General features: G+C 47.8%; 1 protein-coding gene across 11 annotated transcripts in view; it reads left to right on the plus strand.

Annotated features, from left to right (window-relative positions):
- The window catches only part of celf2 (cugbp, Elav-like family member 2), a 714069-nt gene that overhangs the window by 632526 nt on the left and 55415 nt on the right, over positions 1 to 26128 (plus strand). For 9 of the 11 annotated variants that reach the window (XM_078419503.1, XM_078419505.1, XM_078419504.1 and 6 more), the window contains 3 exons: positions 4568 to 4702; positions 12559 to 12638; positions 25189 to 25425. In XM_078419503.1, the coding sequence (XP_078275629.1) occupies positions 4568 to 4702; positions 12559 to 12638; positions 25189 to 25425 (452 nt within the window). The remainder of the gene's footprint in view (positions 1 to 4567; positions 4703 to 12558; positions 12639 to 25188; positions 25426 to 26128) is intronic. The other 2 variants (XM_078419509.1, XM_078419510.1) reach the window with 1 other exon arrangement.

Genomic DNA, 26128 nt, shown 5'->3' on the forward strand with positions numbered 1-26128 from the left:
CAATTCACTGGATGGATTTGAGGGAGAGTTAGATAGAGCTCTAGGGGCTAGTGGAATCAAGGAATCATGGGGAGAAGGCAGGCACGGGGTACCGATTGTGGATGATCCGCCATGATCACAATGAATGGCGGTGCTGGCTCGAAGGGCCAAATGGCCTCCTCTTGCAACTATTTTCTATGTTTCTATACCCACCACATTTTATTCATGTCCATAAGTGATAGGAGCAGAATTAGGCCATTTAGTTCATCAAGTCTACTCCGCCATTCCATCATGGTTGATCTATCTGTTCCTCATAACCCCATTCTCCGGCCTTCTCTGCATAACCCCAAACACCCATTCATATTTTGTGTGAAATGGCTGCCCCTCAGGTTCCTGCTGAATTTTTCAAATCCCCTCACCCCCCCCCCCCCCCCCCCTCCACCTCCATCAGAGTGTGTTATAACAAGACTGTAGTGCTGTCTTGCGGAACACTGAATGAAAATATAACAGCGCGTGGATGAGTGGCAGAACATCAATACCACAACTAACTTGTTCCAGATTAGTTTTAGAGATACATCGTGGAAACAGGCCCTTCGGCCCACCGAGTCCGCGTCGACCAGCGATCCCCGCGCATTAACGCTACCCTACGCACACTGGGGACAATTCACATTTACACCAGGCCAATTAACCTACAAACCTGCACGTCTTTGGAGTGTGGGAGGAAGCCAAATATCGCAGAGAAAACCCACGCAGGTCACGGGGAGAACGTACAAACTCCGTACAGACAGCGCCCGTGGTCGGGATCGAACCCGGGTCTCCAGCGCTGCATTCGCTGTAAGGCAGCAACTCTACCGCTGCGCCACCGGGCCGCACAATGTGTAAATTGTACTTCACACATTGAAGTTTTGGACAGTTTTGAAACCACTGATGAGATATGGTTGGATTATTAGCAGTCACCTGAATAAATAGCTGCATTCGGAACTGCACTTATATTTATGTGTAAGAAAAAAAACTGCAGATGCTGGTATAAATTGAAGGTAGACACAAAACGCTGGAGTAACTCAGCGGGTCAGGCAGCATCTCGGGAGAGAAGGAATGGGTGATGTTTCGGGTCGAGACCCTTCTTCAGACTGATGTCAGGGGAGGTGGGGCAGGACCCTGGGACAGGCTAACACGTGACAGTTGGCAACCCTAGCATGTGCCCATGCTGTATCTCTAAACCAAGCTAAACGATGTGTAGAAAGGAACTGCAGATGCTGATTTACACCGAAGATAGACACAAAATGCTGGAGTAACTCAGCAGGTCAGGAAGCATCTCTGGAGAAAAGGAATAGGTGATGTTTCGGGTGGAGACCCTTCTTGAGACCCGACCCGAAACATCACCCATTCCTTTCGTCCAGAGATGCTGCCTGACCTGCTGAATTACTCCAGCGTTTTGTGTGTCAGCTAAACTATTGTGGGAGCCTCCTTCGATGCTATGCAGCAACTGGGTTGGAGAAACCAAGCGCTCTAGTGCTATGAATTCTCGCAGCTGAATCTCACAACATGTGCCTTTAAATGGTCACGTTTACATTAAATTTGATTTCAGTTTTATTGGAAGCTTGAAGTCGTGAAATTTGACAACTTTATTAACCACTTAAGCTTTGCATGATGGTGTGGTGGAAAATGACCCTGTACGACAGCAGAAGTATTAACTCATAAATTCTTCGCTATTGTAAAGCCAATTCGCGCTGTCAGTTGCAAGGACATTATTCACATCCCTTCTTAATTGCCTTTTTGGTTTAGTTTAGTTTAGAGACACAGCGCGGAAACAAGCCCTTCGGCCCACCGAGTCCGCGCCGACCAGCGATCCCCGCGCACTGACACTGTCTTACACACAGTAGGGACAATTTTACATTTACCAAGCCAATTAACTTACAAATCTGGGGTGTGTGAGGAAACTGAAGATCTCAGAGAAAACCCATATAGACATGGGGAAAACATAACTCCCCCTCCCACTCCCAGTCTCACCTTTCTGTCATGGGCCTCCTCCAGTGCCATAGTGAGGCCCACCGGAAATTGGAGGAACAGCACCTCATATTCCGCTTGGGCAGCTTGCAGCCCAGTGGTATGAACATTGACTTCTCCAACTTCAGATAGTTCCTCTGTCCCTCTCTTCCCATCCCCTTCCCAGTTCTCCCTCTGTCTTCCTGTCTCCACCTATATCCTTCCTTTGTCCCGCCCCCCCTGACATCCGTCTGAAGAAGGGTCTCGACACGAAACGTCGCCCATTCCCTCTCTCCTGAGATGCTGCCTGACCCGCTGAGTTACTCCAGCATTTTGTGATACCTTCGATTTGTACCAGCATCTACAGTTATTTTCCTACACAAATCCACACAGACAGCACCCATGGTTGGGATCGCACCCTGGTTGGGATTCTTTCCCGAGATGCTGCTTGACCCGCTGAGTTACAATAGACAATAGACAATGGACAATAGGTGCAGGAGGAGGCCATTTGGCCCTTCGAGCCAGCACCACCATTCAATGTGATCATGGCTGATCATTCTCAATCAGTACCCCGTTCCTGCCTTCTCCCCATACCCCCTGACTCCGCTATCCTTAAGAGCTCTATCTAGCTCTCTCTTGAATGCATTCAGAGAATTGGCCACCACTACCTTCTGAGGCAGAGAATTCCACAGATTCACAACTCTCTGACTGAAAAAGCTTTTCCTCATCTCCGTTTTAAGTGGCCTACCCCTTATTCTTAAACTGTGGCCCCTGGTTCTGGACTCCCCCAACATTGGGAACATGTTTCCTGCCTCTAACGTGTCCAACCCCTTAATAATCTTATACGTTTCGATAAGATCCCCTCTCATCCTTCTAAATTCCAGTGTATGCAAGCCTAGCCGCTCCAGTCTTTCAACATATGTCAGTCCCGCCATTCCAGAAATTAACCTAGTAAACCTAGTGTCTTGCTGTAGAGGCTGGGATTGTAGTCGACAGTGCCTGGTAAATAGACACAAAGTGCTGGAGTAACTCGGTGGGACAGGCAGCATCTCTGGAGAGAAGGAACGAGTGACGTTTCGTGTCGAGACCCTTCTTCAGACTGAGAGTCAGGGGAGAGGGAGAGACAGAAAAATGGTACGGTAAGGTGTGAAAATGAGAGATCAAAGGGGACAGATGAAAATGTAGAATGGATCATTGCCTCCTTTAGGGAAGGTGAGAAGGAGGCATTACAATCAGTAAAATGTAATCAGGACCGTCAGACTGGTCGGAGAACTAGGATGGGAGGGGATGGAGAGAGAGGGATAGCAAGGGCTGCTTGAAGATGGAGAAGTCAATGTTCATACCGCTGGGGTGTAAGCTGTCCAAGGGAAATATGAGGTGCTGCTCCCCCAATTTGCATTGGGCCTCACTCTGACAATGGAGGAGGCCCAGGACAGAAAGGTCAGTGAATGGGAGTGGGAGGGGGAGTTAAAGTGCGCACTGCCTCATGTCATGACCCGTCATTTCAGCGAACTCTTCGTCAGAAGAAGATCGATCAGACGTTGTCACTAACGTTGATTCAGCTGCGAGAATACATTGATTGCGCCAGAAAAGAACGCACTTGATTTCTCTAATCCTGTTGCTGCACAGCATCACAGGAGGCCCCAGTTACACCTCACGCACCCTCGGCAAGGCCAGCAGCATCGTCAAGGACCAGTCTCACCCCGGCCACTCCCTCTCCTCCCCTCTCCCATTGGGCAAGAGGTACAGAAGTGTGAAAACGCACACCTCCAGATTCAGGGACAGTTTCTTCCCAGCTGTTATCAGGCAACTGAACCATCCTACCACAACCAGAGAGCAGTGCTGAGCTAGTATCTACCTCATTGGAGACCCTCGGACTATCAATGATTGGACTTTACTGGACTTTATCTCGCATTAAACGTTATTCCGTTGATACAGTATCTGTACACTGTGGGCGGCCTGGATAGAGTGGATGTGGGGAGGATGTTTCCACTAGTGGGAGAGTCTAGGACCAGAGGTCACAGCCTCAGAATAAAAGGACGTTCCTTTAGGAGGGAAGTGAGGAGGAATTTCTTCAGTCAGTGGGTGGTGAATCTGTGGAATTTTTAAGGCGGAGATAGATAGATTCTTGATTAGTACGGGTGTCAGGGGTTATGAGGGGAAGGCAGGAGAATGGGGTTAGGAGGGGGAGGTAGATCAGCCATGATTGAATGGCGGAGTAGACTTGATGGGCCGATTGGCCTAATTCTGCTCCTATCACTTATGAACGTATAAACGTACGACTGCAATCATGCGTTGTCTTTCCGTTGACGCACAACAAAAGCTCTTCACGGTACCTCGGCACCCGTGACAAATAAACGCAACTCAACTAACTCAACTAACTATATTTAAGAGGGAGTTAGATGTGGCCCTTGTGGCTAAAGGGATCAGGGGGTATGGAGAGAAGGCAGGTACAGGATACTGAGTGGGATGATCAGCCATGATCATATTGAATGGTGGTGCAGGCTCGAAGGGCCGAATGGCCTACTCCTGCACCTATTTTCTATGTTTCTATGTTTCTAACTCGCTTCTCATTTTTTTTGTGTGCTTCTTTTCCCTCCAGCTGTGGAGGACCGAAAGTTGTTCATCGGGATGGTTTCAAAAAAATGCAACGAGAACGACATCAGGGTGATGTTCTCGACGTTCGGGCAGATAGAAGAATGCAGAATTCTCCGGGGGCCAGACGGTTTGAGTCGAGGCAAGTGTGAAAGCTTCCCAGCCTTTCTCCTCCCCTGGTGATAACCGGGACTGTTCGCCACAGCCACTGAAACAAGGCCTTCCATCCTCCATTCCAAATGCCCCACTGTCAGTACATCTCCCCCTGCGAGGTTTAGGTTTAGGTTTGGAGATACAGCGTGGAAACAGGCCCACCGGCACACCGAGTCCACACACTAACACTATCCTACACTAGGGACAATTTTTTTACATTTATACCAAGCCAATTAACCTACAAACCCGTACGCTTTTTTGGAATGTGGGAGGAGACCGAAGTTCTCGGAGAAAACCCTCGCGGGTCACGGGGAGAAGGTACAAACTCCCGTACAGACAGCGCCCATAGTCGGGATCGAACCCGGGTCTCTGGCGCTGTAAGAGGTGTAAGGCAGCAACTCTACCGCCGCGCCACCGTTGAATCAACTCCCTCGTGCTATTTTAATCCTGCGAAGCAAACTCATTCATTACCGGGCTCCCTTTATTGCCGCTATTTAATGAAGCTTTGACTGATGCGGGCAGGGAGTTTCGAAAGACAACCCAAAAAAAAAAAAAAAAAAAAAATCTCATTTTTTTTTTTGTCCTATTAAACTTTCCCAACTGTGACCAGGTTAATAACCTTCAATCTTGTCACCATTCGTCGTCTAATTTAGGTTTTCCAACGTTTTCTCATTAGGGTAGTCGCAGGGGACCGAGTTTAACTGTCTTGACATATGCAGGAGCAATTATGAGAGAGAGTGAGAGATTTTAAGCTGAGGAGGGATTTATTTTGAGAGGAGTGCTATTATTTTAAGGAAAGTGGTGAAGCTTTTTAGATTTAGATTTAGAGATACAGCGCAGAAACAGGCCCTTCGGCCCACCGGGTCCGCGCCGACCAGCGATCCCCGCACATTAACACTATCCTACATCCACTAGGGACAATTTTTACATTTGCCAAGCCAATTAACCTACATACCTGTACGTCTTTGGAGTGTGGGAGGAAACCGAAGATCTCGGAGAAAACCCACGCAGGTCACGGGGAGAACGTACAAACCCCGTACAGACGGCGCCCGTAGTCAGGATCGAACCTGAGTCTCCGGCGCTGCATTCGCTGTAAGGCAGCAACTCTACCGCTGCGCCACCGTGCATACAAGCTCTCGATGTAATGGCCCCAATATTAATCCACATCTACCTGGTGGAAATCAGGTTGGAAACGGGGAAACCTAATTGCAGAGAAGGACATTCACACTATGGGGAAAACACCAAAGTTTCAAGCCATCCATTAATTCACTGAAGTACGGGTCACACATGTGAAAAAACAAAATGTTGAAGGTAAAGCCCAACAGGGATATCCGATTTTTTAGGCCGGAACTGCAGATGCTGGTTTACACCGAAGATAGACACACAATGCTGGAGTAACTCAGCGGGCCAGGCAGCATCTCCGGAGGAAAGGCATAGGCGACGTTTCGGGTCGAGACCCTTCTTCAGACTGAGAGGCAGGGGAGAGGGAAACTAGAGGTCTGAAAAAGGTACAGAACAAATCAGACCCAGGAAAGATGGAGTCCCCCCCCCCCACCCTAGTCGTTCTGCTAGTTCCACTGTTCGTATCCCTTCGTTATCACCTCTTCCACAGCCAACAATGGACCATTGTGGGCTCCACCTTTCCTGGGTCATCAGTGCCGGCTCCGATTTTTTCAGTACCGTTTCATACCTCTAGTTTCCCTCTACCTTGGATCTCAGTCTGAAGAAGGGTCTCGACCCAAAATGTCACCCATTCCTTCTCCCCCCAGAGATGCTGCCTGACCCGCTGAGTTACTCCATCATTTTGTGCCTTTCTTCGGATATCCTGGTGTTTATATCCATTCACTTTGGCACAGTCTGATTGGGAAAAGCAACTATAGCTTCTTTAGACTTTGGAGATACAGCACGGAAAGAGGCCCTTCGGCCCACCGAGTCCGTGCTGACCAGCGACCCCCAGACATTCACACTATCCTACTCACACTAGGGGCAATTTATACTTCTACCAAGCCAATGAACCACAGTGAGAGAGCGTACAAAACTCTGTAAGACAGCGCCCGTAGTCAGGATCGAAGCCGGGATTCAGGCACTGTAGGGCGGCAACTCTACCGCTGCACCATCGTGCCGCCCAATATTTAACGAGGGAGACCGCGTAAGTCCTCCTGTCCACGCACATCGCCCCATTCGTAGCGAGTTGTCCATCAGAATGCAAAGAGGCCAAGCAAAAGGTCAAAGACAATCGTAACTTCATCATCCACTCAACGCAAGTACGGTGAAGCTTAATGATGCAGACATCTTTTATCCACATGCTCACAAACGCGTCTCCACCTTTATTTATTTCACAGAAAGCTGAGGGTCCAGATTGAAATTTTCAGCAAAATTTGAACCTAATGGTGTGGAATTAAAGAGCCGCAGATAACTTTTACACCATAGTTGTTGGCTTCAACTGCGAGACTTTTTGGATGATGAGATTTGTATAAATCTCGGAGGGTGCGATTTTTGTTGCTCAATGAACATTGATGGGTTTGGGACGTAGGGAAATAGGTTCAACGCAGGCCATTCAGCCCATCGAGCCTGTCCCACCAGTCAATATAATCATGGCTGACCTGCCCCCCAGAGAATCATATCGCCTTCCGTGCCAGTTCCCTGATTTTTTTTTTTAATTGCCCTCTTTAATACCTCCAGGGTCCCAGTTTCCACAAAGTCCGCAGGGCACGAGATTCCAGGTTTCAGGTGGGAAGGCAAAACGTTTCAGATGGCACGGTGGTGCAGCGGTAGAGTTGCTGCCTTACAGCACCAGAGACCCAGGTTCGTTCCTGACTACGGGGTGCTGTGGGTTTGCATGATTGCGTGGGTTTTCTCCGGGTGCTCCGGTTTCCTCCCACACTCCAAAGACGTAGGGGTTTGTAGGTTAATCGGCTTTGGTAAAATTGTAAATTGTCCCCAGTGTGCAGGATAGTGCTAATGTGCGGGGTGATCGCTGGTCAGCACGGCTGAAGGGCATGTTTCCACTCTGTATCTCTAAGGTCTAAAGGTTTTCCACACTGAAGGCAGTGGGTTTATGGAATCAGCTACCAGAGGGAATCCAGGGGTAGGGTAGAATTACAAGGATTGACATTTTGGACATTTGGACAACATGGGGGTAGGGCGCACAGTGATACAGCCGAGGGGCGGCACGGTGGCGCAGTAGTAGAGTTGCTGTCTTACAGCACCAGAGACCCAGATGCGATCCTGACTACGTATGCTGTCTGTACGAAGTTTGTACGTTCTCCCCGTGACTGCGTGGGTTTGCTCCGGGTGCTCTGGTTTCTTCCCACACTCCAAAGACGTGCAGGTTTGTAGGTAAATTTGCTTCTGTAAATGCGAAATAGTGATAACATAGAACTAAAGCATAGACATCTTGACCAGTATTGACGTGATGGGCCGAAGGGCCTATATCTATGCTGTGTAGTTCTGTGAATCTGGGAGTGGGAGAGTCTAGGACCAGAGGCCACAGCCTCAGAATAAAAGGATGTACCTTTAGGAAGAAGATGAGGGGGAATTTCTTTAGTCAGAGGGTGGTGAATCTGTGGGATTCTTTGCCACGGACGGCTGTGGAAGCCAAGTCAATGGATTTTGCTCCGGGCGCTCCGGTTTCCTCCCGCACTCCAAAGACGTACAGGTTTGTAGGTAAATTATTAGATTCTTGATTAGTACGGGTGTCGGGTGTTTAAGGGAGAAGGCAGGAGAATGGGGTTGAGAGGGAGAGATAGATCAGCCACGATTGAATGGCGGAGTAGACTGGATGGGCCGAATGGCCCCCTAATTCTGCTCCGAACACTTATAATAATAATAATAATAATAAATTACATTTATATAGCGCTTTTCATACACTCAAAGACGCTTTACAGGGATTTAAAGAACATAGGGAAGTGAATAAATAGATAAATAAGTAAACGAACAGAGAAAGGAGACAGAAGGTGAGGTGACCTTCAGTGGTTGAAGGCAGTGCTGAACAGGTGAGACTTCAGTGATGTTTTGAATGTGGTGAGTGAGGAGGAGTCTCTGACGGTTTGGGGTAGTGAGTTCCAGAGGGTGGGAGCAGTGATGGAGAAAGCCCTGTCCCCCCAGGATCTGAGTTTGGTCCGGATGGGGGGGGTTAGGAGATTGGCAGCAGCAGAGCGGAGGGTGCGGGTGGGAGTGTGCCTGTGGAGGAGGTCAGTCAGGTAGGATGGGGCCAAGTTATGAACTTATGAATCTATGAACCCTCTGTGGTCAGAGATTTCTCAGTGAACATCAGTCACTTTCTAATGCCCAATTAAAATCAGACTGAATGTGGCTTTTCATTGCTTTTCTTGCGCTGTAGAGTGGCATCCACTGAGAGCAGGACCCACAACACAACTACCCTCCTCTGCCGCCTGTTTCCATGGTGACAGGGCTCCTTCCCTTCAGATGGAGCAACGTGCATTCCTCAAAAGCTTGGGCTGCAGCCGAGAGCAGCTCTGCCCGTGACATCCTGCACACCACTTTGTCTGTCAGAAACAACCAGGCTTGTCAAAGGCGCAAGGGCCTGTCATTTGCCTTGTCATCACATTCCCTAATTAGGTCACAAGACAGTTTCAGAAGCCAAGGCAGCTGGAAACTGTGCGTCTGCAAGGCTGCACGGAGCCTCTCCACATCAAACCATCGTTGAAGCCCTTCCACAATCTCCCTCCTCGGTTTAGTTTGGAGATACAGCGCGGAAACAGGCCCCTTCGGCCCACCGAGTCCGCGCCGACCTGCGATCCCCGCACATTAAGTACAGGTTTCATTAAACTAATAGACAATAGACAATAGGTGCAGGAGTAGGCCATTCGGCCCTTCAAGCCAGCACCGCCATTCAATGTGATCATGGCTGATCATTCACAATCAGTATCCCCGTTCCTGCCTTCTCCCCACATACCCCCTGACTCCACTATCATCAAGAGCTCTATCTAACTCTCTCTTGACTTTGTGATTAGTACGGTTGTGATTAGAGCAGGTGTCAGGGGTTATGGGGAGAAGGCAGGAGAATGGGGTTAGGAGGGAGAGATAGATCAGCCGCGATTGAATGGCGGAGTAGACATGATGGGCCGAATGGCCTAATTCTGCTCCTATTCCTTAACACTATCCTCCACACACTAAGGACTATTTAAAATTACACCAAGCCAATTAACCTACAAACCTGCACATCCTTGGAGTGTGGGAGGAAACCGAAGATCTCGGAGAAAACCCAGGCAGGTCACGGGGAGAACGTGTCAACTCTGTACAGACAGCACCCGTGGTCAGGATAGAACGTGGGCGTGGAAAGGATGTTTCCAGTAATGGGAGAGTCCAAAACCAGAGGGCACAGCCTCAGAATAAAAGGACTTACCTTCAAAATGGAGATGAGGAGGAATTTCTTGAGTCAGAGGGTGGTGAATCTGTGGAATTTATTGCCACAGATGGCAGTGGAGGCCAAGTCATTGGGTATTTTTAAGGTAGGGATTGATAGGTTCTTGATTTAGTAAGGACGTCAAAGGTTACGGGGAGAGGTCAGGAGAATGGGGTTGAAAGGGAAAATAGATCAGCCATGATCGAACGGCAGAGTGGACTCGATGGGCCGAATGGCTTAATTCTTCTCCTATATTTTATGGAGAGATTAAAAATTAAGCAATGAAATATGTCAGCCACAGCAGGTCTTCTAAATGGGTCACTGATTGGGACTATGATTTATAACTGCGTTTTTGTACATTAGGTGCACAACAGAAAAGGCCGGTGCGGTGGAAACTGTACCGCACTGTTAAATTGGTTCACTAATTTCCCCACAGATTTGACTGAGTTCCTTTGTGAAATCTTCGAGCCTGATTTTGCTGTCAACCTTTACAGGATTCTCCCAATGAGAATGTAAGGTTTTCTTATGTAAAGGTGCACATGATACAACTCAATTCTGTCACCATAGCCTTTCCTCAATGGTCTGTCTAAGCACAGCGAGTCATTAATCCTGTGCCTCTGAGGAGAATTTTTTCGTTTAGTTTAGTTAGGAGATACAGCGCGGAAACAAGCCCTGCGGCCCACCGGGTCCGCGCCGACCAGCGATCCCCGCACACTAACACTATCCTACACACACACACACACACACACACACACCAGGGTCAATTTTACATTTCTACCAAGCCAATTAACCCACATACCCGCACGTCTTTGGAGCGTGGGAGGAAACCGAAGATCTCGGAGAAAACCCACGCAGGTCACGGGGAGAACGTGCAAACTCCGTACAGACGGCGCCCGTAGTCGGGATCGAACCCCGGGTCACCGGCGCTGCTAGCGCTGTAAGGCAGCAACTCTACCGCTGCACCGCCCAGATGAATGTGTCATCTCAAACATTAAAGACATGTTAATTGCGAAAAAACTGATGGAGGCAAGGGGTGATTTTGATTAACATTCAATGTCTTGTGTATTATTATTTTAATTCAAGGTGCAGGAACACATCTTAGTTTTGCCCCTGAAATCAAATAAGCAACTTGAAAACTCCTCCTTGCTCTAACACCCTCCAGCCTGCTCCAAATGGATTGGATTGATTGATTGATTGAAAGATACAGTACAGTATGGAAACAGGCCATTCGGCCCACCGAGTCCACACTGGCCATCGACCACCCGTTCACACTAGTTCTACGTTGTCCCACTCTCTCATCCGCTCCCTACACACCAAGGGCAATTTTACAGAGGGCCAATTAAACTGCAAATGGGACGTGGGTGGAGACCGGAGCAAACCCACCCAGGCTACAGGGAGAAGGTGCAAACTCCACACAGACAGCGCCCGAGGTCAGGATCGAACCCCGGGTCTCTGGAGCTATGAGCAGCGACTCTCCCAGCTGCACCACTGTGCCACCCTCCCCACCCACCCCCCCCCCCCCAGGAGTGAGTCTTGATGGAAGAACAAATACGTGTGTTAGTTTAAGAAAATAACTGCAGATGCTGGTACAAATCGAAGGTATTTATTCACAAAATGCTGGAGTAACTCAGCAGGTCAGGCAGCATCTCAGGAGAGAAGGAATGGGTGACGTTTCGGGTCGAAACGTGGGATGCTGCCTGACCTGCTGAGTTACTCCAGCATTTTGTGAATAAATACCTTCGTGTGTGTTAGTTTAGTTTAGTTTAGAGATTCAGCGCAGAAACAGGCCCTTCAGCCCAGAGAGTTCGCACCAGAACAGCGATCCCTGCTCATTAACACTATCCTATACGCGCACTGGGGACAATTTCACATTTATACCAAGCCGGTTAACCTACAAACCTTTGGAGTGTGGGAGGAAACCGAAGATCTCGGAGAAAACCCACGCAGGTCACGGGGAGACTCCGTGCAAACTCCGCACGGACAGCGCCCGTAGTCAGGATGGAACCCAGGTCTCTGGCGCTGTCAGGCAGCGGGTCTACCATGTTGTTTAAACGATGCCAGGATCACTGGACCCCTGCAATACATGTGCACGGCAGCTGAATGGCGGCGTGAGTTTTATGTGGTCTTTACAGTGCAGCAGCTGTGTATGTAAAATGGTATGTTGACCTACTTTCCTTTATCTTGTGAGCGCATTAACCAAGACGCTTCAGGGCTTTACAGGCCAGTAGCAAGGCAAGGGAAAAAGGCATGGCTTGCTCTGACTGCTCCTGGCTTTTTTAAAACAAAAACCGTCAGTGAAAATGAAAAAAAAAAAAAAAATGTTTTTAAAAAGCTGTTGTATTTTCATGTACTACTGAGAACAGTGTCGTCTTGTGGCCGATCTTTCGTAGAAGTTGTGTTGGTTTAACAAGCGTCCAATCCTCTTGTCTTGTTGTTTTTTTTTGTCTCTCCTGCTCCCCTGTCCCCCTTGACCACAGGCTGTGCATTTGTCACGTTTTCTACCAGGGCAATGGCACAGAATGCAATCAAATCCATGCACCAGTCTCAAACCATGGAGGTACTGTAATGTCTCCCCTTTACTTGTTTCTTTGTGAATATTGTGGACTGTTGGGAAGCTGCAGTATACGACCGACCACACACCGCGGCCAAGTGCCCACCAAGTCCGTCTTCAACCTCGGATCTGAGAATGCATCGGCGTTTCACGCAATACTTTCTGCATTCAGTTGAAATCTTTCTCTTTCCTCAAAGGATCTCCCAAATTCCTGTCAGCTCCAGTCCCAATTCAAGAGCCGAGAAGTCAAGAGAGCATTATGTCCCAAAACGAACAAAGTCTGATGTGGACGCCAACTGTCCCAGATTGGCCGCGACATCCTGTATTTTGGGCTAAATTGGTTTGTTCCTTAAGGGACCGCCCTTGTCCCGTATAAGGCCCAGGGGGCGCTGTTGGCCCGAACAATCCGGACAGTGTAGGCCCGGACAGTGTAGGCCCGGAAAGTGTAGGCCCGGACAGTGTAGGCCCGGAAAGTGTAGGCCCAGACAGTATAGGCCCGGACACTGTAGGTCCAGACACTAGAGGCCCGGAAAGTGTAGGCCCGGACACTGTAGATCCAGACACTGTTGGTCCGGACAGTGTAGGCCCGGAGGTCCGGCCGCCGCATAACGGAGGTTGCATAGCAACCCGCCTCCCGGCCCGGGCGGCTGCCATTGGTGGAGCTGGAGCACGTGGCCGCTGGCTGGGTGAGGTCACGTGGGGCGGTGACGTTACCTTGTCCCTTATTTGGGAGTGAGATAGTTGGCACCCCTAATGCCAGCACAAGAACACAAAAACAGGCAGAGCTCGATGTAGTCACAAGTCAGTGGATATTTATTAAGGCAAGGAAAGACAAATTCTTGATCAGAACAGGTGTCAAGGGTTATGGGGAGAAGGCAGGAAAATGGGATTAGGAGGCAGAGATCAGCCATGATCGAATGGCAGAGTAGACTTGATGGGCCAAATGGCCTAATTCTACTCCTATAACTTGTGAACGTGAGAACTGCAGATGTAGCGTTACTAAAAAAGACACAAAGTGCTGGAGGACCTCAGCAGGCTAGGCAGCATCTCTGGAGATCATGGAGAGATGATGTTTCACATCGGGACCCTTCTTCAGACCGAAGTGTTTGATATTCCCTGACTAAGAAGATTATTCCTCCATATGGAACGAGCTTCCAGAGAAGGTGGTTGAGGCAGGTCCTATTACAACATTTAAAACACATTTGGATAGGTACACGGATAGGACGTGATTAGAGGGATATGGGGCAAAGACAGGTAGGTGTAGACTAGTGTGTAGATGGGGCACGTTGGTTGGCATGGGAAAGTTGGGCCGAATGGCCTGTTTCCACGCTGTATGACGCTGTGACTCTAAGTGGTCAGGGTCTTTTCTCGGGGAATCTACACAGGGCTCCAGGGCTGAATGGGGTTTCGGATGGTGTGGGAGTGGGGAGGGAGGGAGAACACCAGAGGCCAGAGAGTGCCAATGGCTAGCAGATTCACCATGGGCCAAATGGTCCCCGTCAGTGCCTTCGCCAACGCTGCTAACACTGCAAGCCAAAGCCAGGATGGAAATGATAGATAGAACGAGGCTCTCACCATCTGTGCCAACACAACCCTAAACCCCAGTTGACACCCATGAGTAATGTTAAAAAAACCTATTGCAGTTGACAGGTTCATTTTCATCCCCCATTGATAATGTGGAGAAGCTTCTCAGATACCTCAGGAAGGCCAGCAACCTGGAACTGCACACCAGCACGTCAGAGAGTCCAGCACATGCCACCTTGAAAGTGCATCAAAGGGCATTTTGATGTGCATTTTGCTGTCAGTTTGAGAGTGAGGACATGCAATGGAATAAGACCACAAGGCCACAAGGCCCTTGCACACAGGGTATTGGAAAGGGAGTGTGGCTTCCTGTCATTGGTAAGAGGCAACACTTCAGACAGAGACTCGGAGGGAAGAGATCTTGGAGGGAATGGAAAAAGATCAGTGCAATGCAGAACCCAAATTTGACTGAATTTATTTGCTTTTACAAAAGCTAAAGATATCGCCCAAGTCCCGCCAAGGTATACTGCAGCTTCAAATAGTGTGGAATGTGTCGGGAGTATGGTAAACGTTCTGGAAATTACAGCTTTATAATAATCTGCACGTCTTCAAACACTGTTTAACCGCAGGTCTTAAAGATCATAGCACGTAAAACTGCTCAACTAACAACTTGTTACACTCATTAAAAATAAGATTAACTTCATTGATTGCTCAGTGGTGGCTGTGGTACTTAACTTGATCGCAAAGCAGATGTTGAAGTCAACTATGTCCTGCAGAAAGACCAAAGGTTAAACGTGTTTTAATCTGTTTTTTGCTGTGTTTTGTTTCGACCAACTCGCCTTCAGCGGGGAATTGTTGTCGAAAACTAATTTAGTTTCTTTCTCATTCATGTGTTGTTTACAGTTGTTTAATCTTTGTAATGGTTGTGGGGGTTTTTTATTTTTGTCCTCACTATTCTTGCCATGTTCCCTTCCTTTCTCAGATTTAACATTAAATATAAACTGCTCCTTCAAAACAATTCTCCTCCACCTCAATAAATGTCACGGTTGTGAGACATCTATCCACGGTGGTGGTAAATAACCGAGTTATCACTTCACATAGAAACATAGAAAATAGGTGCAGGAGTAGGCCATTCGGCCCTTCGAGACTGCACCACCATTCAATATGATCACGGCTGATCACCCGTTCCTGCTTTCTCCCCGTATCCCTTGATTCCGTCAGCCCTAAGAGCTAAATCTAACTCTCTCTTGAAAACATCCAGTGAATTGGCCTCCACTGCCTTCTGTGACAGAGAATCCCACAGATTCACAGCACTCTGGGTGAAGAAGTTTTTCCTCATCTCAGTCCTAAATGGCCTACCTCTTATTCTTACACTGTCACATTAATGTGCGATTAATTAATTACCAGAATAACAGAAGGGGAAAAAAATCAAACGGTAAAATGGTGGGCCTACCAATATTTCCCCTCTCCTCGAATGGCATTCTGCGTTAGAGATACAGCACAGAAACAGGCCCTTTGGCCCACCGAGTCCACGCCGACCAGCAATCCCCCTGCACACTAACACTATCCTTCACACTGGCCACAATTTTATTTGTACAATTTGCACATGAGAGGAATAGATCGGGTAGACGCACAAAGTCTCTTGCCCAGAGTAAGGGAATCAAGAACTGGAGGAGATAGGTTTAAGGTGAGGGGGGAAAGATGTAATAGGAATCTGGGGTGTACCTTTTTCACAAAAGGGGTGCTGGGTATATGGAACTGGAGGCAGGGATAGTTAAGGCAGGGACAATTGTAATGTTTAAGAAACGTTTCGACAGGTACATTGATTGGATAGGTTGAGAGGGATGTGGGTTAAATGCAGGCAGGTGGGATTGGTGTAGATGGGACATGTTGGTCGATGTGGGTAAGTTGGGCCGAAGGGCCTGTTTCCTTGCTTTATGACTCTAATTTTACCGAAGCAAATTAACCTACAACCCCTCCCTCCCCCCCTGTACGAGTTTGGAGCGTGGGAGGAAACCTGAGCACCCGAAGAAAACTCACACAGTCACAGGGAGAAGGTGCAAACTCCACACAGACAGCACCCTTAGTCAGGATCGAACCCAGGACACTAGCGCTGTGAGGCAGCAACTCTACCGCTGCGCCCGCTTCTGGAAGTGTAGAATGCACCTCCACATTCAGGCTGCAATTTAAGTCTGAGAGATAAGGTGATGTAGTCCCCACAGTCCACACATCAAACATGAAAACCAACGTTGAACTTAGCTACGTCTTCTGAGCCACCTCTCCACCCATTCCTTCTCTCCAGAGACGCTGCCAGTCCCGCAGAGTTACTCCAGCATTTAGCAAATCGTTTCTACCATTTGAGAACTGTCCTCTGCAGTTTTAAACTCCATTTATACCTCAAGTTGCCTCGGCAAGGCCAGCAGCCTAATCAAGGACCGGTCTCACCCCCGGCCACTCCCTCTTCTCCCCTCTCCCATCGGGCAAGAGGTTTAGAAGTGTGAAAACGCACACCTCCAGATTCAGGGACAGTTTCTTCCCAGCTGTTATCAGGCAACTGAACCATCCCGCCACAACCAGAGAGTGGTCCTGAACTACTATCTTGGTGACCCTCGGACTATCTTTGATCAGGATTACTGCCTTTGCCTCGCACTAAACGCTATTCCCTTATCATGTGTCTAGGCACTGTAAATGGCTGGATTATAGACAATAGACAATAGACAATAGGTGCAGGAGGAGGCCATTCAGCCCTTCGAGCCAGCACCGCCATTCAATGCGATCATGGCTGATCACTCTCAATCAGTACCCCGTTCCTGCCTTCTCCCCATACCCCCTCACTCCGCTATCCTGAAGAGCTCTATCCAGCTCTCTCTTGAAAGCATCCAACAAACTGGCCTCCACTGCCTTCTGAGGCAGAGAATTCCACACCTTCACCACTCTCTGACTGAAAAAGTTCTTCCTCATCTCCGTTCTAAATGGCCTACCCCTTATTCTTAAACTGTGGCTCCTTGTTCTGGACTCCCCCAACATTGGGAACATGTTTCCTGCCTCTAATGTGTCCAATCCCCTAATTATCTTATATGTTTCAATAAGATCCCCCCTCATCCTTCTAAATTCCAATGTATACAAGCCTAATTGCTCCAGCCTTTCAACATGATTGTAATCATGTACTATCTTTCCGCTGACTGGCTAGCGTGCAACAAAAGCTTTCCACAGTACCTCAGTACAGGTGACAAATAAACTCAAAATCAAACTCAATATCCTTCCATTCTCTGCATGTTCACAGCACCATCTGAAAACCTCCAGAAATGTATTGTAGTTTTACAGAAACACAAAATGCCGGAGTAACTCAGCAGGTCAGGCAGCATCCGTGGAGGAAAAGCTTCTCACTGTCTCTCAGTACATGTGGCAATAAACTTTACTGACTGTCACCCCAATTCCAAATCCTGAAAAAACTTTGGTGAACAAAAATCCCTTGAAATCTATACTGATCAAAATTCTCGCCGATCTCTGATTTAAAGTTGTGTAGCAAAATATCTGCAGATGCTGGTACAAATCGAAGGTATCACAAAATGCCGGAGTAACTCAGCAGATCAGGCAGCATCTCAGGAAAGGAGGAATTGGCGAAGAAGGGTCTCGACCCGAAACGTCACCCATTCCTTCTCCCCTGAGATGCTGCCTGACCCGCTGAGTTACTCCAGCATTTAGTGATACCTCTGATTTAAAGTTATCATTTGCCGTTGCGGGAAGAGATGGCTCCCATGTGCAACCCCATCCATTGTTGATATTCAGTCTTTCCGCACGATAATTCCTAAGTGTGGCACACCAGTGGCTAAGCGGGCATCACAGAGACGCAGCGATAGAGCTGCTGCCTCACAGCGCCAGAGAACCAGGTTCGTTCCTGTCTTCGGGCGCTGTCTGCACGGAGCTTGTACGTTCACCCCGTGACCTGCGTGGGTTTTCTCCGGGCGCTCCGGTTTCCTCCCACACTCCAAAGACATGCTTGTAGGTTAATTGGCTTCTGTAAAGTGTCAATTGTCCCTTGTGTGTAGGATTGTGCTTATGCACGTGTTGGCGCGGACTCGGTGAGCCGAACCCAGTCAGTGGAGACAGAAAATCAAGTTTCTCTTGCCCTTGTTTGCCCTAAACATGACTCAGTGACACTTACGTTGACAATTGCTTCTGAAATTCACTTCAATTAGAGTAAGTGGAATCAAATTTTAGCAGCGATTAACGCACTTATATTAACATATTGTTCATTTTGTGCGAAGAGCAAGAGACTAATTTCTATTCGCCCCCAACCACATAAATCTATAGAAGAGAACAAAGTGAATCCATGAACTAATGGGTTTTCAAGAGGAGCTGTAAACGCCGTTTGCCACTATTTCCATGTGATGGTGACCATCTTAAGGGTACCAGTAAAACTTTAAACTAATCTATCAACTATTAGCTACTCCAATCATTTTTAAAAAACGCTACAACTATAGTCACTGCTGAGCGTTTAATCTCTAGGCTGAATTGCGTGCTTTATAGACAATAGCCAATAGATGCAGGAGGAGGCCATTTGGCCCTTCGAGCCAGCACCACCATTCAATGTGATCATGGCTGATCATTCTCAATCAGTACTCCATTCCTGCCTTCTCCCCATACCCCCTGACTCCGCTATCCTTAACTCTATCTAGCTCTCTCTTGAATGCATTCAGAGAATTGGCCTCCACTGCCTTCTGAGGCAGCGAATTCCACAGATTCACAACTCTCCGACTGAAAAAGGTTTTCCTCATCTCAGTTCTAAATGGCCTACCCCTTATTCTTAAACTGTGGCCCCTTGTTCTGGACTCCCCCAACATTGGGAACATGTTTCCTGCCTCTAACGTGTCCAACCCCTTAATAATCTTATACGTTTCCTTTGAAGGATATTTTCTTAATTGTTCATAGATGTTCAGTTTACTCTTTATGTACTGGTCAGTTTAATTCACTGTTGTTCTTGCAAACACAGTTGCTACATTTATAAAGATGCATAAGTTCTCCTGCTTGTTTTGTTTAATGTCTGTAAGTATTCTAATCCACTTCATGCAATGGCTTTCTGGTAATTGTGAAGATGGAACCCAGTGTAATTAAAGCGAGCCTTTGTCAAACAGAGCGAATAAAATTGGGCTCTTTGTGGTAGCTGGGGTGGTCCCCTCTGTACAGGCTCAGGAAAGGACAAAGGGAATTCTCACCTGCCCAGTCCCTGACCCTTGATCAACATCGTTTCAGAGAAAGGAAAGCACAGGAATATGGGGAAAGAGCTGGGGTTTTGGATGAACGAGATTGTTTTTACAAATACCCAGCACTGGATCAATGGGCCTCATGATTACCACCTAAATGGCGTCAATACCCTTAGAGCGTTGCCTTTGGTTTGGGGAATAAGTTACATACATTCAGAGGAAGATAGATAGAGTTAAAGTCAAGTTATAGAGTATGGAAACAAACCTTGCTCATGCATACTCTGCTAGTTCCATTTCCCTCCAATTGGCCCATTGCCCTCAAAACCAAATATCCCCCCAAATGTCTTATAAAAGCCATAAATTTTATCCACTTCTGTGGCTTCCTATGGCAACACGTTCCAGGTAAGGACTACCCCGTGAGTGCAAAAGATACCTCTGAGGTCTCTCTTAAACCTCTTCCCCTCATATGCCCTCTTGCCTTAGAATCCTCTACCCAGGGATAAAAGGTTGTGATTGTTCACTTTAACCATGCCCCTCGTGATCTTGCACGGCTCAATAAAAAGTCGCCCTTCAGCCCCCAACATTCGAAAGAAACGCGTCCCGGCCAATTCAGCCTCTCTCCTCTGCTAGCAACATGGGTTAACGCTCTGGTGAATCACACAGAGTCTCAGAACAGCCTCAGAATTAAAGGGCGTTCTTTTAGGAAGGAGACGAAGAGAAATTTCTTCAGCCAGAGGGTGGTGAATCTGTGGAATTCATTAACACAGAAGGCTGTGGAGGCCGTCAATGGGTATTTATGGCAGAGTTGGATAGATTCTTGATTAGTACGGGTGTCAGGGGTTATGGGGAGAAGGCAGGAGAATGGGGTTAGGGGGGAGAGATAGATCAGCCATGATTGAATGGTAGAGTAGACTGGATGGGCCGAATGGACTAATTCTGCTCCTATCACTAATGATCATGAGTCATTTTTGACTCATGATCATAAGTGATAGGAGCAGAATTAGTCCATTCGGCACAGAAATGGGCATTTGGCCCAACTTGCCCATGCTGACCGAGATGCCCCATCCAAGCTAAAGCCATTTACCTGTTTTTGGCCCATATCCCTCTAAAGGTTCATATTCATGCACATGCACAAGTGTCTTTTAAATGCTCCTATACAATCTACTTCAACACCTCCTCTGGCAGCTCGTTCCATATTCCCACCACCCTCTGTATGATAATGTTGCCCCCCCCAGGTTCCTGTTAAATCGTTCCCCTCACGTCTTCAACTGATGTCCTCTGGGTCTTGATGCCCCGACTTTGGTTAAAGGACTCTGTGCAATGACCCTCTCTATTCCCTGCATGGTTTTACACACTTTTGTAAGATCTTCTGCACCCTTTCCAACCATTTCACTCATTAACTCAATTAGCAAGGGTCTTAGTCAGAGGTGCCCCTCCCCGACCCAACAATTTTTTTTAAATGACTTAAAACGTTTATAAATGTTCTGTTTGGGCAGCAAAAATGTCAGCATAACCTGTTTCTAGGGTGATAATTACATTCAAGTTTCTGAAGTGCCGAGGGCCTTTATAGTTTTAAGTGGCTTCTCATTGGCAATTTTATTGCCCTTGGTTTTGTTTGCTTATTTTTTTAAATTTAATCATGGATAAAAACAAATCTCTGTGTCTATTCACAATCTACCTGGATCCATTAGTTTGCATAATGCTCACCTGACCTGAGACATCTAAAATTTGGCCTGACTTAACAGCTGGTACAGCTGCCGCCTCACAGCGCCAGAGGCCTGGGTTCGATCCTGGCCTCGGGTGCTGTCTGTGTGGAGTTTGCACGTTCTCCCCGTGACCGCGTGGGCTTCCTCCAGGTGCTCCGGTTTCCTCCCACCTCCCAAAGACGCACGTGTTTGCAGGTTAATTGGCCCTCTGTAAAAATTGCCCTTGGTGTGCAGGGAGTGGATGAGAAAGTGGGATAACATGGAACTAGGTGAGCGGGCGATCGATTGTCAGTGTGGACTCGGTGGGCCGAAAAGGCCTATTTCCATGCTGTATCTTTCAGAGATTCGATGATACCATGAACACACACCCGTGTTATCTGGCCTACCAGATTCTTAAAAGCCAGTTCTGGCAGCACCTGTGACCCAGATGTGGAATTGCCTACATCTGAATAATGCAAGTGCCCAGTTGCTCAGTTCCATCAAGGTTCTGATTGCTTTTTTTTAGGACACTTAAAAAGAAAATCAAGAGAAAAGGGGATCAAGTAACATTACAGGCTGAAGGCACGGATAAGCCCCTGTTCTCTTTGATAGTTGTCGGGGGTTATGGGGAGAAGGCAGGAGAATGGGGTTGAGAGGGAAAGTTAAACCGGCCAGTATTGAATAGCGGAGTAGACTCGATGGGCTGAATGGCCTAATTCTGCTCCTACAACATGAATGGTGGGATGGGTTCTGTATAAGAGTATTTATCATATTCTTATGAGGGGCCACAAACAAAGCAGATTTCTCCTCTGTGATGCCCAGACAAGGATATTTAATTGTTAATTAAAAAGCCATTCTAATTTTGGGAAACAATGGCCTGTTATTGGGATTCCTTTTGCTTTAGGTCCTGAAATGTTGCTATGGAGATTTGCCAGGATGTTGTCAAGTTGGAAAGGGTACATGGAAGATTTACGAGGATGTTGCCAAGGTTTAAGGGTCTGAGCTGCAGGGAGAGGTTGGGACAGGCTAGGACTCTATTCCTTCCAGCGCAGGAGGATGAGGGGTGATCTTACAGAAGGGTACAAAATCATGCGAGGAATAGATCGGGTAGACGCAAGGGTAGTCTCTTGCCCAGAGTAGATGAATCGAGAACCAGAGGACATAGGTTTACGGTGAAGGGGAAAAGATTTAATAGGAATCAGAGGGGTAACCTTTTCACACCAATGGTGGTGGGTGTACGGAACGAGCTATCAAAGGAGGTAGTTGATGCAGGGACTATCGCAACGTTTACGAAACATTTAGACAGGCACATGGATAGGACGGGTTAAGAGGGATATGGGCCAAACGCAGGCAGGTGGGACTGGTGTAGATGGGGCATGTTGGTATGTGTAGGCAAGTTGGGCCAAAGGGCTTGTTTCTACGCTGTATGACAATATGATTGGACTGGGTACATTCAAGGTAGACTGTGTGCTTCCAATAACAAGATGCCTGAAGCCCTGAGAGAGAGAATAAAAATCAGGAGGGTTCGGATGATCCAGGTCAGGTTAGGGCAAAGTTGCTGGCGAGAGCAACAGCTGGAAACATCTGGGCTGGTTCATTCCTCGAACGTACAGAGAGCAAGGCCCAGATGTAGTCCCCAAAACGCCGTCCATACATTTTCTCCAGAGACGCTGCCTGACCCGCTGAGTTACTCCAGCACTTTGTGTCTATCCCTCTAAACCTGTCCTATCCACCTACCTGTGTAAATGTTTCCTAAAAGTTGCGATAGTACCTGCCTCAACTACCTCCTGAGCAGCTCGTTCCATACACCCACCACCCTTTGTGTAAAAAGGTTACCCCTCAGGTTTCTATTAAATCTTCACCCCCCCCCACCTCGCCTTAAACCTATGTCCTCGATTCCCCTGCTCTGGGCAGGAGATTTTGTGTGTCTACTATTTCTCGCATGATTTTGTACACCTCCATAAGATCACCCCTTATCCTCCTGCGCTCCAAGGAATAGAGTCCCAGCCTGTTCAATCTCTCCCTGTAGCTCAGGCCCTTGAGTCCTGGCAACATCCTTGTAAATCTTCTCTGCAACCTTTCCAACTTGACAACATCTCTCCTATGACATGGCGCCCAGAACTGAAACAATACCCTAAATGCGTCATCACCAACGTCTTACATAACTGCAACTCGACCTCCCAACTTCTACACTCAATACTGGTTTACGTACAGACATGCAGCCCAGCAGGGATGAGATGTTAGCGGCTTATAGTTTTAAGGCCAATTGGAAGAGTCTACCAGTTGAGATAGGCATTAAATGCGGGGGGAATGGGTGACGTTTCGGGTCAAGACCCTTCTTCAGACCTTAGGGATTTGGGCAGGTGGGACTAGTGTGGATGGGACACGTTGGTCGGTGTGCACAAGTTGGGTCGAAGGGTCTGTTTCCACTCTGGATGACTCTATGACAAATTTGGGATGAAACGGACAATCAAATTGCCTGCTGATAACCATTGGGATTGTGCAGATAGCCATTGAAGCGGCGCAAAATGGTGGTCAGTGGCAGATAGACGGAGTCACAGCACAGAGGCATACAACACTTGATCGGGCTCCCGACCATCTCGTGCGGGCTCATGGCTAAACGATGGCTAATGGCATTTTAATTAAATGATTAGTGATGAACAGAGGGGGTGAAAAGATCTGCTTTAAAGTAGTGATGGGCGAGAGTGTACAAACTAGACATCTTGCACATGTTGAATGGGTAGCTCAGACCAAGCCCTCTGGACCAGTCTATTTACTGCAGAGGCTTTTTTTGTGATTAACAGCATGAACTAATTATTAATAGTGGCTCTGCGTAAAGTCAGTGCAGGGAAAGGTTCTGAGCAGCATATAATTTAAAAAATATATATATGAAGACGTTTAAATTAATAAGCCAGGTGCCTGCTTTTAACCCTTTGAGGGACTGTGTTGTCATCTGGCATCTGGTGGGTGAGTATTTGAATTATTTCTCGTTATGTTTCTGACCTGATTGAAGATCAAAACTGGGCTTGAAAGTAAAATGGAGATGCAAGAGACTGCAGGTGCTGGAATCTGGAGTGAAAACTGTGGGAGGAACTCAGCATCTTTGTGTGTGGTGTGGGGGGAGTGGGGTTGGTTGGAGGAAGGAGGAAGTGACTACATTTCCAGTTGAGACATTGTTTAGTTTAGAGATACAGCGTGGAAACCATCAACGATCACCCCGTACACCAACCTACATTAACCTACAAATCATCAGACTTTAGATTTTATAGATACAACGCGGAAACAGGCCCTTTCCACGTTGTATCAATAAAATCTAAAGTCTGATGATTTGTAGAAAGGTGATGAGGAGGAGTTTCTTCAGTCAGAGGGTGGTGAATCCGTGGAATTAATTGCCACAGACGACTATGGAGGCCAGGTCAATGGGTATTTTTAAGGCTGAGATTTTGATTAGTGCGGGTGTCAGGGGTTATGGGGAGAAGGCAAGAGAATAGGGTTGAGAGGGAGAGATAAATCAGCCATGATGGAATGGTGGAGTAGACTTGATGGGCTGAATGGCCAAATTCTGCTCCTGTCACTTATGAACATTTGGGACTAGCTTAGATGGGGCATTTTGGTCGGCTGTATCTCTAAACGAAACATGTGTAGGAAGGAACTGCAGGTGCTGCTTTACACCAAAGGTGGACACAAAATGCTGGAGTAACTCAGCGGGACGGGCAGCATCTCTGGAGAGGAGGAATGGGGGACGTTTCGGGTCGACACCCTTCCCCCCCTCCACTGACCTCTCATTCTGAAGAAGGGTCTCGGGCCGTAACGTCCCCCATTCGTTCTCTCCAGAGATGCTGCCCGTCCCGCTGAGTTACTCCAGTGCATCTGAAATCCAAGTGATCGAGCGGTGTTGCTGGAAGGAACTGCAGATGCCGGTTTACACCGAAGATAGACACGGAAAGCTGGGGTGAACTCAGCGGGTCAGGGGGCATCCCTGGAGAGAAGGGACGGGAAGTGGAGATGCTGTCTGAGTTACTCCTGCTTTTTTCCGTGCGTCTAGCGGGCGGTGGGGCTGAGACTGGATCGTTGTTTTCGTGGAGGGTGGGGTTGGGGTTGGGGCCCCGTAGCTCGGCCCTAACGCCGCGTCTCTTTCCGCCGCAGGGTTGCTCATCGCCAATTGTGGTGAAGTTCGCCGACACTCAGAAGGACAAGGAACAGCGGCGCCTACAACAGCAGCTGGCTCAGCAGATGCAGCAGCTCAACACGGCCACATGGGGCAACCTCACTGGCCTGGGAGCCCTGGGACCACAGTACCTGTCTGTAAGTGGTCATTGGGGAACCAAGAACATTGGCGAGATTGGAACAAAGGAAGTTTTCGTACCTCAAAACATGCATACAGTCAGTCTTTTTTATTTCTTTCTACCTTTCTTTACTGATGCAGCTTAACTGGGCATATGAACTGGGGTGTCGATGGTATTCTCCCCTTCAGGGATTGTGTGCGGTGGGGTGGGGTTGGGGGGGGGGGGTGGGGGGAGGGAAGGTGGGGGAGACTTTATAACCTCTGTACAGCTGGGGAAACGCTGCATTTTACCGACACGCCCCCGCTCCCTTGTTTTACACGAAACAAAAGTCAAACATAGAAAATAGGTGCAGGAGGAGGCCATTCGGCCCTTCGAGCCTGTACGCACCGCATTTCATTGTGATCGTGGATGATCATCCACAATCAGTAACCCGTGCCTGCCTTCTCCCCATATCCCGTGATTCCGCTAGCCCCTAGAGCTCTATCTAACTCTCTTTTAAATTCATCCAGTGATTTGGCCTCCACTGCCCTCTGTGGCAGAGAATTCCACAAATTCATAGCTCTCTGGGTGATTTTTTTTTTTCTCATCTCAGTTTTAAATGGCCTCCCCTATAGTCAAGAGTGTGTCATCGTCGTGTGTCCCAGAGAGAACAATGAAATTCTTATTCGCTGCAGCACAACAGAATATGTAAACATAGTACACTGTAAACAATATGATAATTGAGTGTGTGTGTATATGTAAATATATATACACATCCCCACATATCCATTAAATATATATATATATATACACACAAAATG

This window comes from Rhinoraja longicauda, chromosome 23 (assembly GCF_053455715.1).
Source record: "Rhinoraja longicauda isolate Sanriku21f chromosome 23, sRhiLon1.1, whole genome shotgun sequence".
NCBI classification, from domain to species: domain Eukaryota; kingdom Metazoa; phylum Chordata; class Chondrichthyes; order Rajiformes; family Arhynchobatidae; genus Rhinoraja; species Rhinoraja longicauda.